The sequence below is a fragment of the Protomyctophum parallelum genome (assembly GCF_964188405.1).
Source record: "Protomyctophum parallelum genome assembly, chromosome: 9".
Lineage (NCBI taxonomy): Eukaryota > Metazoa > Chordata > Actinopteri > Myctophiformes > Myctophidae > Protomyctophum > Protomyctophum parallelum.
The window spans coordinates 40,758,533-40,773,768 of record NC_139706.1 but is presented as its reverse complement, the minus strand read 5'-3'; the positions used below and the strand labels follow the sequence as shown (position 1 = coordinate 40,773,768).

The window sequence follows — 15,236 nt, the reverse complement described above, 5'->3', positions numbered from 1 at the left end:
CTGGTGGCTGTAAAACCTGTCTAGCATAACTGTTGTATGCATATAAAGCTAAAATAACATGTGGTACAGTACAAGTGGAGATGAATGACTGGACATCGTTCTTCACAGTCATACACTACACATGAACATGTTCTGCAGGGATGCCAGGTCAGGAGGAATACGTGCAGGATTCAGGAACGCAATGAAATGGGAATATGCATAATGCATTCCATATTCCAAAGAAAGAACAGAGGCCCCTCAACTGACCTCAGCAGGAACTACCCGACTAACTCCAACCCGTACCTGGCAATTGAATTTCCTCAAACCTCAATTTGATTTGGGTTTGACATGCAGTTTCAATTTATCGCACCTTGCTTTGTGCAGTGGAGGAAACCTTGAATGTTTTCTCACTGGCTGTCTTCTTCATGTACCCAGGCCCCTGGCTATCGCTAACATGCCTCCTTGTCATTTGAGGACATGCAAACCGTTTAGGGTCCCGAGACAATCATAGAATGAGAGAACCCAAGGAGAGTTTGTACAAACACAGCAGCAAGATTTGTGAGCTGTTGTGATAGAAGGATGTCTAATCATGGACTACTAATCATTGTGTATTCCTACACTGCCTGCACAGTGTTCTCTGTACATAGAAATACCGTACTGTAAAACAGAGTAACTACTTTAGATTTGAAAAACCGCTGCTATTTGTGCACAATTTTAAATGCATTGGAAAGATTTGTTGCTATTTGTCCCAATGGTTGTATACCAAGAGAATGAAGAATAATGAAATATTGCTGCCATTTGTTTCAAAGGTGTATCCCAAGCTAACCATACGTCAATGTATACATAACTATTTCAGACAACAAATGCACAATTCCCATGGCTTTGTAAGATAGCTTTATCTAAATTGCAATGTAACAGCTCTGTTTACACAATTCTTTATTGCTTTATGATTGTGCATAATTATTTAGTTTTGATTGTTTTGTTCCACTTTTGCTTTGGCAATTTAAACATACATATGCGCATACATTTTCTTTCAACATTTTTACATTGACATTTTTTAATTAACACATTCCGTGCATTAGAGTTACTTTTGAAGCATCAAATTAAGTGTCGTAATTCTACCTTCCGCTTGAAAATAGTCCCATGATTTGTTATTGAGCCGACACATATTAAGCTACTTCCGCGATCCGAATCACAGACAAAGAGAAGCTAAGATCGTCCATACCACCTCGTTCACTTTGCATTGGACTCGCAAGACAGCGGTTGGTTGATTTCCGGTTATGTCAGCATAAAGCGTCGGCCTCTTCACCAGGTCCGCGACAAAGCCGCTATTTATTTTAAGTTATTAAAAAACTGCTAATTAAATACATAAAACAAATAGCAGGTTCAGTGTATTACGCAGGCAAAGACAATGGAATAAAAGGCGTGAATAGAAGGTATGCGCGTGTCATCATCCTTTCTATCTGCAAAGTTTTTGTTTCATAAAAATCCACCATAGAAACGTTATGAGCTACTTTCTGTCAAGAAATGCCCTGCATTTTATTATTTTTCTAAGTGTCAGAGTTTGGAAGTGCTTGTTTTCAATAACACAACATTTTGCTGCCTCCTGCATTATGTGACATTTAGAAACAGGTGGTATGCAGGACGGTTGAGTGATTTCCAACGAGCGCTTTCAAACTCCAACACTCCATGCTGCTCAATGTTTTGCCACTCAGTCTAGATGAGGGGGGCGTGTCCTGAAAATGTGCACACTCTCTATTTCGGGTTACGCAGGGCAGCTGTTAACCTGTGGCATTTCCCAGAGTATAATTTATCAGGATTCCTTGTTCCTTGTTGTCTCATTCTGAAGGGGTCAAAAAAAGCAATTTTATAAAATGTTTCACCTTACACGTCTGGCTACATTTGGTAATGTGAAATAAGGCTGCAAAAAGGATGAGTTATTTTTGTGTTTTGTTCACAGCACACCTAACAAAAGACGATTGGTATTAAATATTGATGATGATAGTTGCATAAAATCGTTTAAATCTTAAATGAGATGCATGTATGTGACTGTTATAGTCCGAAGGCACATCATGCCAGTCGAGGAGATGTAGTTGGCCCTTGGGTGTTTTAATATTTTCTAATATGGCCCCCTTTGAAAAAAGTTTGGACTTTGGACACCCCTGTTCTAAACCTTTGATAAAACACTTTCAAAGCTACAGTCAGAGATGGGCAAAATACATTGAAAATGTATTTTGATACAAAATACAAATACTGGGTCAAAAAATTTATCTAAATACAAAATACAAAATACAACTTCCATCCCCATCGAAATACAAATTACAAAATACAAAAAAGTATTTCAAATACGTATTTCAAATACATGTATTTCAAATACTGCCCATCTCTGATGGGCAAAATATATTGAAAATGTATTTTGATACAAAATACAAATACTGGGTCAAAAAATTTATTTAAATACAAAATTCATCTCATTTCTTCCATCTCAGCGAAATACAAATTACAAAATACAAAAAAGTATTTCAAATACGTATTTCAAATACATGTATTTCAAATACTGCCCATCTCTGGCTACAGTATGATGAAATGAACCAGAACGCTGAGAGCTAAGTTGTTTCAAGCAGTGATGTACTGTAGGTGTCACACAACGGATATCGGTTGCAGTACGTACATCGCACATACACACATGAACGTGTACACGCACACACACATGAGCCTGTACAGACGCATGCATGCGCACGCACGTGCGCGCGTGAACACACACACACACACACACACACACACACACACACACACACACACACACACACACACACACACACACACACACACCACATCACACCTAAATACTATGAACAACACACATCTGCACATAATGCACATGGGAGGATATTTATAAAGAAAATAAACCAGTATGGCTCGTTAGCAAGATTGTTTTCCTTTGATGGGAGACATGTAGGTTGGGTCAGGGGGCAGAGGGCCCCTGGACAAAATAAAGACCCCAGCGCACAAGCTCTCTCACACACACACACACACACACACACACACACACACACACACACCCTCTCTCTCAAAGAATGGTCAAAAAAGGTCAAAAAAGGCCTTTATAAAATTCAGACAATGCTATGATTTTGATGTCCTCACAAGCATAGTAATACAAACGTGTTTGTGTGTGTGTGTGTGTGTGTGTGTGTGTGTGTGTGTGTGTGTGTGTGTGTGTGCATGCGTGAGAAAGAGCCTAGAGAAAATCAGATCGCTTACAGGCTGCAACTAAGCATGGTCCTAGAGGGACATCTACTCCAATAATGTAGGCACAAGCACTCTGGGATGCAGACGAGGTGAGGAGGGCAGGGACACACTTTGGGGATCAACATGTACAGATCTGTGCCTCTGAGAGTTGTGGGGGGTCCTCCACATAGGGGACCACTGAACTGGAGATCATCTCGCTCACTTCCTTCACTGACCTTAACCATGACAGAAAGTTATTGTAACACTAGGCCGAGATCAGCATTCAGATAGCCTCGCTGTGATCCCTCAGAGGACTTGAATTCAAGGATTTACACATTACACACTTCTATTCTACAGTGAAAGATTCAAGCACCACTTCCAGGGACCCCCAGGGGACCTAGAGAGGGTTCCAGTGGGTCCACAGATATATGATTGTGGTCGCAGAGACAACATGTTTTCAAATACCCCTACGGTCAAAGATTTGCCAAATTAATATAGCAACATTGATGAGAGAGATCATGATGTCAAGTATATGAATCTATGAAAATGTTTAATGTGCAAGACAATTTTACACAATATGTAGTGGGGATACCAGCTTCATCTCTCTCTCTCTCTCTCTCTCTCTCTCTCTCTCTCTCTACCATTGGTCTAGTGCATATAAAACTGACTGATATAAAACATATAAAAATATTGAGAATCACTGTTGTATAATATAAGGCAACATTAATAGTTACTGTGTTACCACAGTAGTATACTGTATAACTCAGAGAGTTGCAGTTTGATAAATTGACACAGGGGATGTTGCCTGTGGACTGAAACTATCGAAAAAAAAGGGCTCACTCCATCCAATTAGGAATTGTTCTTTGTGTTGTACATTCACACGTCTATGACGTGAGACTTTCAGTTGAGCGTGTCCGGTCTTGGGAGAAAAGAATGGGTGTAGCTGGATGAACAGCATAGTTAAGTGTTTCAAATAAAATAGATTTACATGTACGGAGGTAGATGTGTATAGGCAGAAAGCAGCCAACTCTTGAAAATATGGCCTCTTGTACTCGTTGGATGATGGCGAATGCCTTTGTATGCAAAAGGAAACAATAGAACATGCACATCCACTAACTGAACGCCAGGTGCTGGGCTGAAGCCAACAATATAAAAGAAAGTAAGGTCCGCACACTGGACTAAGCTCCAAAAGCTTTTGGTTTTATTTTCTCACCACAGGGACATGACGTTCCGAGCCTCACAGTTCATCAGACAATGAACATCACAAACAAGAATACCTTTGTATGCCACATACTATGAAAAACATACCGAACGGCTCTTAAAGGCAGCACTGAATGTTCGTTTTATACTTCATCTCAGTCCTGTGGGTTACTAATCATCATAATAATCCTGAGAATGCTTTACGATAACATACAGCCAATCAGTGTGGATGCTGATTCTACCTATTAGGCTGCTCATTACAACTGCAGATCGTGTTCCACTCCACTGCAAAGTCGGGTCTTGCAGGTCTGCTAGCTGCCCTCAAAGCACAAGTCCAATATAAATATTATTGCCATAATCTAAACCCTCATATCAAGCAGCATCAACAGTAACTAAGTGAAAGTGGGCCTCTAACTGCCTTGTTAAAATGATCCCTTAGAAACATGCAATCTAATAGCTAAGCAGGAGTTTGGCTGTAAGATTTCTGTGTGTGTGTGTGTGTGTGTGTGTGTGTGTGTGTGTGTGTGTGTGTGTGTGTGCGTGCGCGCGCTAGTAAGTCCTACCTCCCAGCACACTGAGTGTGATGGTTTCGGTGTGCTTGGCCAGCAGGTCTGCCTTGGCAATGGCGGCCAGTGAAAGGTAACTGGACATGTTCCTGCTCAGCTCTCTGTTCCCTCGCTGGAGGAACCGCACGGCCACCGGCACAGCCAGCACCATGACCGGAGGACGACTGTAGTTCTGGAGGGAGGGGGGGGGGGGGGGGGGGGGGGGGGGAGAGAGAGAGAGAGAAAACACGCAGGCGGAAAGGTAAAGAAATGGTATATTGTATACAACGAATCCTGTATACTTGAATGTTCAGCCAATGCTTGGCAAAGGCCCAGAGTTGTATGGGTTCACGTGCAACAGGGACCACACAAACAAAATAGTGATTATGTGAAACAGTGTTAGCAGGCAGACTCAAACATAACGGAGAACAGATCAGCAATGCCACAAAGCATGTGTGTATAGAGGACAGAATCATCACCGTCACACACGCACACACGCACACCATGAAGTGCGTAAGGTACCCATGTGAATTCAGATCTTTAACTATAAGGAAGAGAAGAAAAAAATAATTGCTTTAACTATATCCAGAAACCACAACCGCACAAACAATGGCCATTATGTAGACACAGTGATGCCAGACATAGCTGTAATACAGAACATAAGGACCCCGAGTGGTTCTGTTAACAGACTGGCATAGACTGTGACCGGTGGATCCACTTGATGTAGATCCAGTCGTCTAAGCTTACTGTATGTCACTCCCCCCTGCACTGTAAAGGGACAAGGGTGGGTGGTACGGAACAAGGGCCTGATGTCACAGTCCTTATAGGTTTGCATTGTGTGTGCAGTGGCATTGACTTGGCAAAGACAAGGGGGTTGCATGTTCCCAAATGTTTTTTTTTCCTTCCACACTCAGTACAATGTAAAGGTCTGTTCAGATGGAGAGCACCTAGTAATTCATTTCCAATGAGAGGCTTGTGTTTATTTTGGACGCGCAAAGAAATAGCTATGCTGCTAAGTATTTAACAGCTGATGAATATACTCTGTGATCACCAGGGCACTTGACACTATACCCGAGTGGCCCAGATTTTGTGAAACACACACATTCGCTGTTAAATGGTAAAATGGTAAATGGTGCATTTATATAGTGCCTTTATCCAAGGTGCTTTACATAGATTGTGCATTACATTCACACACACATTCACACACCGATGACAGGGGAAACCATGCAAGGTACATCGGGAGCAATTAGGGGTTCTGTGTCTTGCTCAAGGACACCTTGCTCAATGCTCAAGGACCGGATGCAACCGGTTGCATCTGGCCACTCTACCCCTGAGCCACCACCGCCCTTCCAAGCAAGTTGAGAAGCCTGATCTTTAGAGCCTGATCTGAAGGGGGATTATGGGAGAGAGCTTGGATGATGGAGCCTGTATGAGAATGACCGAGAGTTTGAATTCAAATGCACTAGCACCCTCAAGTGGACAGTATGGAAAGGCTGCTTTTAGAATATATTGCTGTTTGTCAGGGCTGCTGTCATTCATTGGTGTGGTTGACTACATTAATTATGTAAAAACATTGTTTTTCATTGATGCAACTTCCCAATTTGAGTTTGAGCGCACTCACAGTAGCCTACATGAGCATCCTGTTCACTTCCATTCTGTTGGACCATGGCATCCACCTGCAGGGTTTCGATGAAACGCTTTCAATGCATCTTGTGATACTGACAGTGATCCGTGACGGCATTGCGTATGAGCCCCCAAATAATTTCCAAAACACGAAGAGTTTATGATAATATAGCATTAATATAAAATAATAATGTAAAATAAAATGTATAATGTCATGTTTATTTTAAAACCTTGAAAGAAATGTTATATCACTACGGTATAGCCTACAATGTACTGTATAAGAAAAATACTATTTCACCCATCAAGACGGAACTTATGTGTCAATCAATTGATCAATCAATCGATCATTAAATCGAAAACATGTATTTCAACATTGGCAAACTTTGACCGGCCGTCAACCAATAGAAAACATATCCCTTGCTCGACTCCGAGACGGAATGACTGATGACTCCACTCGAAAGGCATTTTGGTTGTAGTTTTCTATCAGTGGTGCAACCGCCCACTGCGGCGTACATCAAACCAACTACACTGCAGGAAACCGGCACTGCCCACAAACCCGTGACGCGGGAAAACTGATGCATCTGGCGCCTCGCCATGAACCGACTACAACACTTCTGACACAGATGTGTGACAGTAACATAAATCAGCTGTGAGAAGTGGCCTTCTTAATCCAAACATAAGGACCAATCAAATGAGTACACATACACATTCATGTGAAGTGAGGCAGTCAGGCAGGTTTGTTTTGCTATCACCACAGGCTCTTTATAAAAAAAAAACGCTAATCCACGCATTTGTTTTTTCTCGGCTTGATTACTGCAATGCACTTTTTTCAGGACTGCCTAAGAAAACAACTGACAGATTACAACTTGTCCAAAATGCAGCAGCCAGCGTTTTAACTAGAACTAAGATGAGAGAACATATAACTCCAGTTTTGGCTTCACTGCACTGGCTTCCGGTTGTTTTTAGGATTGATTTTAAAATTATTTTACTTGTGTATAAAGCTCTCAATGGTCTCACACCTTCCTACCTACCTGCTTAAATATGTCCCAAACCGCCCCCCTAAGGTCTTCCACTGCTGGCCTGCTCGCTTTGCCTAAAAAAATGGCAACTAAAAAACACGGGGAAGCAGCTTTTTGCTTCTACGGGCCGACGGCATGGAACAAGCTCCCACTGTACCTTCGTCAGGCAGCCTCTGTAGCACAGCTCAAGACCCACTTCTACAACATTGCTTTTAATTGATCTTTTATTTTTATGTCCTCACTGTATTGCATTACTGCTTGTTTTTTAATGTCGTTGCCTTGCTTTTCTTTTTTTTTCTCCATTGCTCTGTAAAGCTCTTTGAGCTGCATTTCATGTCATGAAAGGTGCTATACAAATAAAGTTTTATTATTATTATTATTTATACACGTTTGTCTGATTAACCTCCCCTGTATTATTATACTTTGTTATATAATGGTGACATTTTGAGCTTATACGTAGAGAGTTGAGGTATAACATTTAGTTTGACATATAAACAGATAAATATTGTGAAAATAGCTGACCTACATGCTCACAACGCCTCGCAATGTGAGGGGTGAAGCAGGTCGAAAGTGATGAATAAAAAATGCTTTGGCTGCAACTTTAAAGTGCCATACCTATATCCGTCCACATGATGGCAGCACAGTACAGTTGATTTGGCACTGCATGCAGGTAACCTGAAGTGTTCTCTAACTCCCTGCTCTGCTTGCCTTTGCCACACACATGCAGGTATTTGCTCCATGTGGCATGTGCAAAGGTATGAACTCTATGAATTGTTTGCAGTTCAGCTGGAACTAAAGATAATTATCTTTGTTGCACATTTAGAAAACAGGTTGCAGGAAAGGTGTGTGTCTGGTGTTTCTAAGAAATGATTCTATTGTTTTTATACATACAGTATATCAATGAATCGAGGTGAACAAATGCTAATTGATGTTCTTTATAATCAACTATAGGATATTTCACTTAAAAACAATTGGGGTCAAAAAGTTGCTTGATTCAATATTTGATATTAATTGTATCACTTCCTATACAAACCCACCATGATAGATTCATCAAAAACACCCATCCTGTGTTCTGGTGACTCATACTCCTAATACATGAAGTATGTGAAGTAAGTAGCGTGTGTTTGTTTTTTTTTTCAATTACATTTTCATTTATTTGTAATATTTTTGAGGGAAAAAGAAAAAAGATACAGTACAATAAACCATTAAATAAAATTAATGAAAACACAGCTCCCTCGTGAATTAGGAGAGCAGTATGAGTCAGAGTCACTAGAACCAAGGACGAGTGTTTTCATGGTCAAAATGGAGTTTGAAGTTACAATGGGTTTACGGTATATAGGAAGGGGACGTGTCTGATTATATGAATATCAAATATCTAAAAACTGAATGAAGCAACTTAAAAACTGTCTGGGGTGTTCACAAAAGCCAGAGTAGATGATAAAACTACCCTAACATTTTAGACAGTGTTTTTAGACAAAAAAAAGCGGAAATAGCCAATCTATATGTGTTGTGATACTATGCTGACTTCTTTGTAGATCTACTATTTCCGCAATTAAAAAAAAAGTTTTTAGAAACAGTCAGTAGCACTGTCTCCTCAAAGCTGAAAGTCCTAGGTTCGATTCCCGCCAGGGACGCTGTGGGCGTGTCATCAGCACCCATACCCTATAGGTGGGGTTGGCGAAACCGAGTGGAGTTTGCATGTTCTCCCCGTGTCCCCGAGGTACCCTCACATAAAACATGCAGTAGTCCTGGTCTCTATACTGCCTCCCCCTGGTCAGCCTGATGGAGGGGAAAGGGACTGGTTAGAATAACGTGTTCCTTCCACGCGCTACGTCCTACTGGGGACCCGTCACGTAATAAGAAGCGGCCTGCTCACTCGCATTGAAGGAAGCATGAGCTCAGTTCTGGGCTCACCGCAGGTTGGCAGAGGGAGAGTAGCACCCAGGATTACAGCTTAGGCAATAAAAATGGGTTACAAAATTGTGGGATAAGATTTTTGTATAATCAATTAAATCGATTAGTTAGATGAACTACTACACCCCTAACAGTATGTACTGTAGGCGTGTTGGTGTGATCTTGTGCTTCACGTGCATACCTGCAGTATGCAGCTGGTGATGTCAGAGGCTATCTTGGCGTGTGGAGTGTCTTCGGCACATTCTCCCTGCGGGGTGAGGTTATGTTCCAGACATGACTCCCACAGAGCCACCAGTGACGCGCTGTGACGCTCGATGGAGCCCGTCTCCCTGATCGCTGTCGTGATGCGCGTTATGCAAATCTCCACCACCGCCTGGTCATTGTCGTTGGTCAGATAGTCCTGTCGAGACAGCCAATCCGTGGAAAGTACAATGTTTGATTGATTGGTGTTTTATTTATTTATTCACAAACATGGACATAGATAATTTACCTCTGTCAAAAGGAAAAACACCAAAGCGCTTTGAGAGCTTATTCCCATTCTGGTCCTATGAATGCAAATGTGTACTGTATGTAAACTGAGTGCATCGTGTTGGGCGGGAGGTAGCAGGGGCATACAGAAAAATACATCAATAATAAATGCATTGAACCCAATCGAACCATCCATTAAAGATAAGCTGAAGATTTATATGAATATGTTTTTTTTAATGAAGATGTCAGTAATAGAAATAAGTATTTAATGAGGTGTAACATTTTGAAATATGTGCATCTGTATGAGCACATGCACTATTGCATACCTTTGCTCATGTACTATACTCAATACTGCAGTACACATTTTATGTTGTAGACTCGAGTCCCAGAGGAAAGAAAGAGAAACGGTGGAAATGCACTGGTTCCCAAACAATGGGTCGGGAGATTTTATGGGTCCCTTTATTTTTTGTTTCCTACATTTAGTTTTTAGTTATTATTATTTCAAAACAATATAAAAAACACTACCAAAACCCAATCAAAAAAGCAAAAAATGTCATGAATTATAAACCAATTAAATTCAAAGATTTAAAGTTGTGAAAATAGCCGATCTACAAGCTCACAACGTGGCACAAACGACACATTGTGAGCTCGTAGATTTTCACTAGTTTGGGAAAACATCTAATGTCTCTTTTGTGCATATCAAGCAATGGTCTTTAAAGTTGAAAAGGTTCCAAATCACTCTGTAACTCATGCACACCGGTGAGCAGGAGATGGTCTTTATCTGATCCAGGGCCTGAGACAGACAGTCCTCTATCTCTGTGTCTCCCAGAGAGAACAGATCCCCGGCTCTGGACAGATCCCTCTGACTCAACACCTGACTGAACAGCTGATGCATGCTGGGCCTCCACAATGCACTGCACACCAGCTGAAAGGAACAAACATGGTTTTCACACTTTTAGAGCACATCCCATAATGGAGGACATAGTCGCCCATGAAAAAAGAAAGAATTTAAATGTTTGCGTGTTATCAAACGTTTACGACCTATAAAAGGTATACAAGAATAAAAATTAAAGTGGCAGATTGGTGCCAAATATAATTTGAAAAATATTTTGGTCCCTTATCAGCTCAATAAAGGGACATGTATTTTAGTTTCCAAATAAGAGACGATTCTAGATTTCAAGGATGGTTGCCAACCCTAATTGGATGATGACACTCTTTGTCTTCAAAATCCAGTTACCATTCAAAGTTCAACTTGCCTGATTTAATAATGTCAGATCAGGATACGATCACAACATGCTGATTTGCTGAATCACGGAGGTCAGTAGTTCTGGCCAGCTTTGGTCCACATTTACTCTGGGTCTGTTGCCATGGAGACAAGACATGTTCTGTAGTCCTTCAAGACCTTGAACAAGTGAAGGAGAGAGAGAGAGAGAGAGAGAGAGAGAGAGAGAGAGAGAGAGAGAGATGGAAGGGAACAATAGCAACATTGGTTGGTTAATTCGTTTTTTACACTTGTGATAATCTGACTCGTGTTCCTTTTTTGGGCATGTCATTATAGGCATTATAGCAGCAAGTTTTCTACCAACATGGAATAGACCAGGTAATGTTTTTAACCAGGCAAAGGGCCGGTGTGTGTGTGTGTGTTTTCCTTGGCCTCTATAGAGAGTGCACATGCAAAGTACACAGATTGGTAAGTAAAAACAGGAATTGGCCGGCCTATATTGGCCACCGTTAGGCTGATTTGAAAAATATTACGTGGCATTTCGTCCTCTGCCTAGTGGGAATGTGCGTGTATACTTTCACGGAACTCGCACACTGTGTTCATGTTTTGTGGCATTTTGTTCGAAACCATCCAATCCTGCAAGCTTTGGAAGACAATCTTAGCCAATCGGGATGGAATATGGGAAATGGAACAGATCCGGGTTGATCACATGACTATAGAGATAGTATATACCGTTTTGCGTGACGTATGGTTAAAATGTGTACGAGTAATCGAGTAATCTGCCTCATGGTGGCGCTATGACAGGCCACTCCCACCTTTACATTCATTCTCTCCACCTCCTCCTCTGTCCCTATTTCTATACTGAGGTTGGGATAAGTTAATGTGTGATATAAGTAAATATCTTCTTTGCTAATACGTTACATATCTTCTACACATTTTACACTCACTCTTCTCTCTCATTCACACAGACGCACAACAAGACTCTTTTGCAGCCTATGGTGTAAATTCCGAAGTGTTCATTCAACTCTAAAAGTGTACAAAAGTAACCATTTGTGTAACAGCTTAGCTTCTGTCTTTTTCACACGCAAACACGCACACCACACACACACACACACACACACACACACACACACACACACACACACACACACACACACCAGTCTTCAACTTCTTAAACATTTGAGAGATTTCCAGTTCAATGGTGATTCAGTGACATTCCAACAACATGGTTGGTTGGACATTCAGGCAGTTAAGCAGGTTCAGGTGACACCGTGACACCATGTGCTAATGACATAGGTCATAGGTGTAGGTGCCAATCCCGCTTATAAGCCTGTGTAGCTGACATAAAAGATGAAAGATAATATTATGATTCATCCTTGTCATTCTGCAAGAGTCTAGCTGTCTATGACAGTGTGCCCGGAACTAATCTCGCAAACTGCTGAACCAAAGAGCAACACATTATGTGCACATGCTGCTATAGGTCAAATAATTGCTAACTTTACTATGTATTTATTTTAAGGTCAAATAGGAATTTTATTCAAATCAAAAATGTATTTATTTTTTAATTTAGAATTAGAAAATATCGGTCGAATAATGGCACTCGGATGGCCTTCAGCCACCCTACAGAAAGAAGAGTTGTGGTACAGTAATATGAATGAGTATTGAGTACAGACGTGTGGGAAATCCAATTTAGCATGTTAATCATTTACCCGACATCGCTGACATCCTGACTCCCTCTATTAGACATTTACAGTAAACGTTTACATCATGTGTGTGAGGCATGTGCACTGTGACAAATGTCCCCCCGCCCACCCCTTTTCCCCCTCACCAATTAAGCATTACACTTGTTTACAAGAGGGTCCACCATGTTCAATTCATCAAAACATTTAGAGACGTACAAATAGACACTTCAATATAGTCAAAGAACAGAACAGGAAGATATGTATATGTTTCTTTTCCCTTTTTACCTCCTTTATGATGAATTCCTGTTCTGTTCTTTGGCAATATAGAAGTGTCTATTCGTACGTCTCTAAATGTTTGGATGAATTGAACAAGGTGGACCCTCTTGTAAACAAGTGTAATGGTTTATTGGGTCATCCACACACAGTTAATAGTATTTGTATTGAGTTGTGCTTGACATGTACTGTAATTCTGCAAACTGTTAATAAATATTTCAATCAATCAATCAAAACAAAACACACATATGCACAAATACGTATACACACATGCAAACAGAAGCACACAGGACACCAGATAAGTGGATCTACCTGTGGATTGTACCTGTGAAAGTTACTGCCCTTTGTGGTTTGACCTGACAATTAACTTACTGTATAGCCTACTCTCTGTCTCTTTGCATCTGAATGTCTGATACCATATACCTGTTGCTATATCGGTTTATTCTCTTTATGTCTAACTTCATTTACATTCTCATACCAGTTGAATTATGCTATGTGTATATACATTGTTATGCCTCTCTTCTACGCGTTTCCTTTTATGTAGCGTTTGATTTTTTCTTCCTACCCCCCATCCCCCTTTCTGAAAAAAAAACACCCAACCATATAATGGAGCTTACACCAAAACAAATTTCAACCTAATTCTGAAAAACATTTTTTACATTTTCCAGAAAAACAAGTCAAAGGAACAAAAACGATATGTCTCCACAGTAGCGATATATTGTGCAGTCGCTACTCCCTAACATCAGCTGAAATAAGGGGTACAGGGAGAGTGAAGTGCTAGGGGGTGAGGTGGAGTCTGAAGAGCTGAGTCTTCAGATTCGGTGGCGAGTCTGCAGTTCAGACTGCAATTGGGAGTTTATTCCACAGTTTTGGAGACAGGGAGAATATTGCCGCTGTCGGGCAGAAACCTACTTTATCGCCCTATTTGATCATAGTACGTAGCTTAACACAAACACAACAAAAGTAGCAGATCTGTAAGCTAGAAACACGCCGTAAGCTTGTCGATTGTTATTTTTTAATTTGAATCCTGAAAAGTAACAGTTTTGGAATTTCCACCCGACAGAGACGATATTCTAAGTATAAGCAGCATGGTATGAACAGGCTACATACAGCCTGCCTACATTTGGTACCGAGTCCGTCTTCCTTCCCTGCGTGAAATCAGGCACCGGGCTCTTTTAAAGCTGGTGGAGAAAGGAAGCACAACATACACACACACACACACCCAAAGCCAGACATAACCATGACAACCACATCGCCAGGATACAGCATCAGGAATTCCAATTGGTCCAAGCCAGCTCTCGAAGACCTAAACAACAATACAGCAATAAACAAAGACCAGACAGCTTTATCTGTCTGTTGCATGCACGCACACACCTACACGCGCACACGCACACACTATCCTTATCTCTGTGTAACAAAAGCAGAGAGCTCTCTCAGCTGTGTGCATATTTGTCTCCACCAGGCCGAAGGCATGTGGGGAGAGTATGTTTTGCACTCCGTCCGTCCGCGTGTCCGTCCGTCCGTCCGTCCGTGTGTCCGTGAACAGCTAATCTCGGCCACCGTTAACCCGGTCGATGCCATATTTTGCACACACACTCCCTGGATGCCAACCATGAACCTCTGCCCCAAACTTTCCAGAACGGCCTGTTATAGCGCCACCAGGAGGCCGCTTTGTGCAAAACAAGTTTTTGCACAGTACACCTACAGATTTTGTCCAAACATCACGCAAATTGGTACACAGTCTCTCTAGAGCCATTCAACGAAACGGGTCTTTCAGATTTATCAGACTCCATCCTGATTGGTTAAGATTGGCTTCCAAAGTTCACAGGACTGCTCAGTTTCAAACAAAATGCTGCAAATCATGAACACATCGCGTGATTTCCGTGAAATTGTGCACCCACATTCCCACTAGGCCGAGGACGAAATGCCACATGAACAATTTCAACTCAGCCTCAAGGTGGCGCTATAACTGGCCAAAAAGTGTTTTACCTCTAACTGCACGGATCTGTGGATAACCTGGTGGAGACCTGTGCCCGGAAGGGCACTTTTTCTAGTTTTGTGTGTTCCAGTGGTGTTGTTGGAT

General features: G+C 41.4%; 1 protein-coding gene across 1 annotated transcript in view; it reads right to left on the bottom strand.

Annotated features, from left to right (window-relative positions):
- The window catches only part of veph1 (ventricular zone expressed PH domain-containing 1), a 147,461-nt gene extending 136,574 nt beyond the window's left edge, over positions 1-10,887 (bottom strand). Inside the window, exons 1-3 of the mRNA XM_083773323.1 lie at positions 10,734-10,887; positions 9,690-9,908; positions 4,971-5,145 (exon numbers count right to left, since the gene is read on the bottom strand). Of these exons, the coding sequence (XP_083629449.1) occupies positions 4,971-5,145; positions 9,690-9,908; positions 10,734-10,871 (532 nt within the window). The 5' untranslated portion in view covers positions 10,872-10,887. The remainder of the gene's footprint in view (positions 1-4,970; positions 5,146-9,689; positions 9,909-10,733) is intronic.
- Between the last annotated feature and the right edge of the window lie 4,349 nt (positions 10,888-15,236).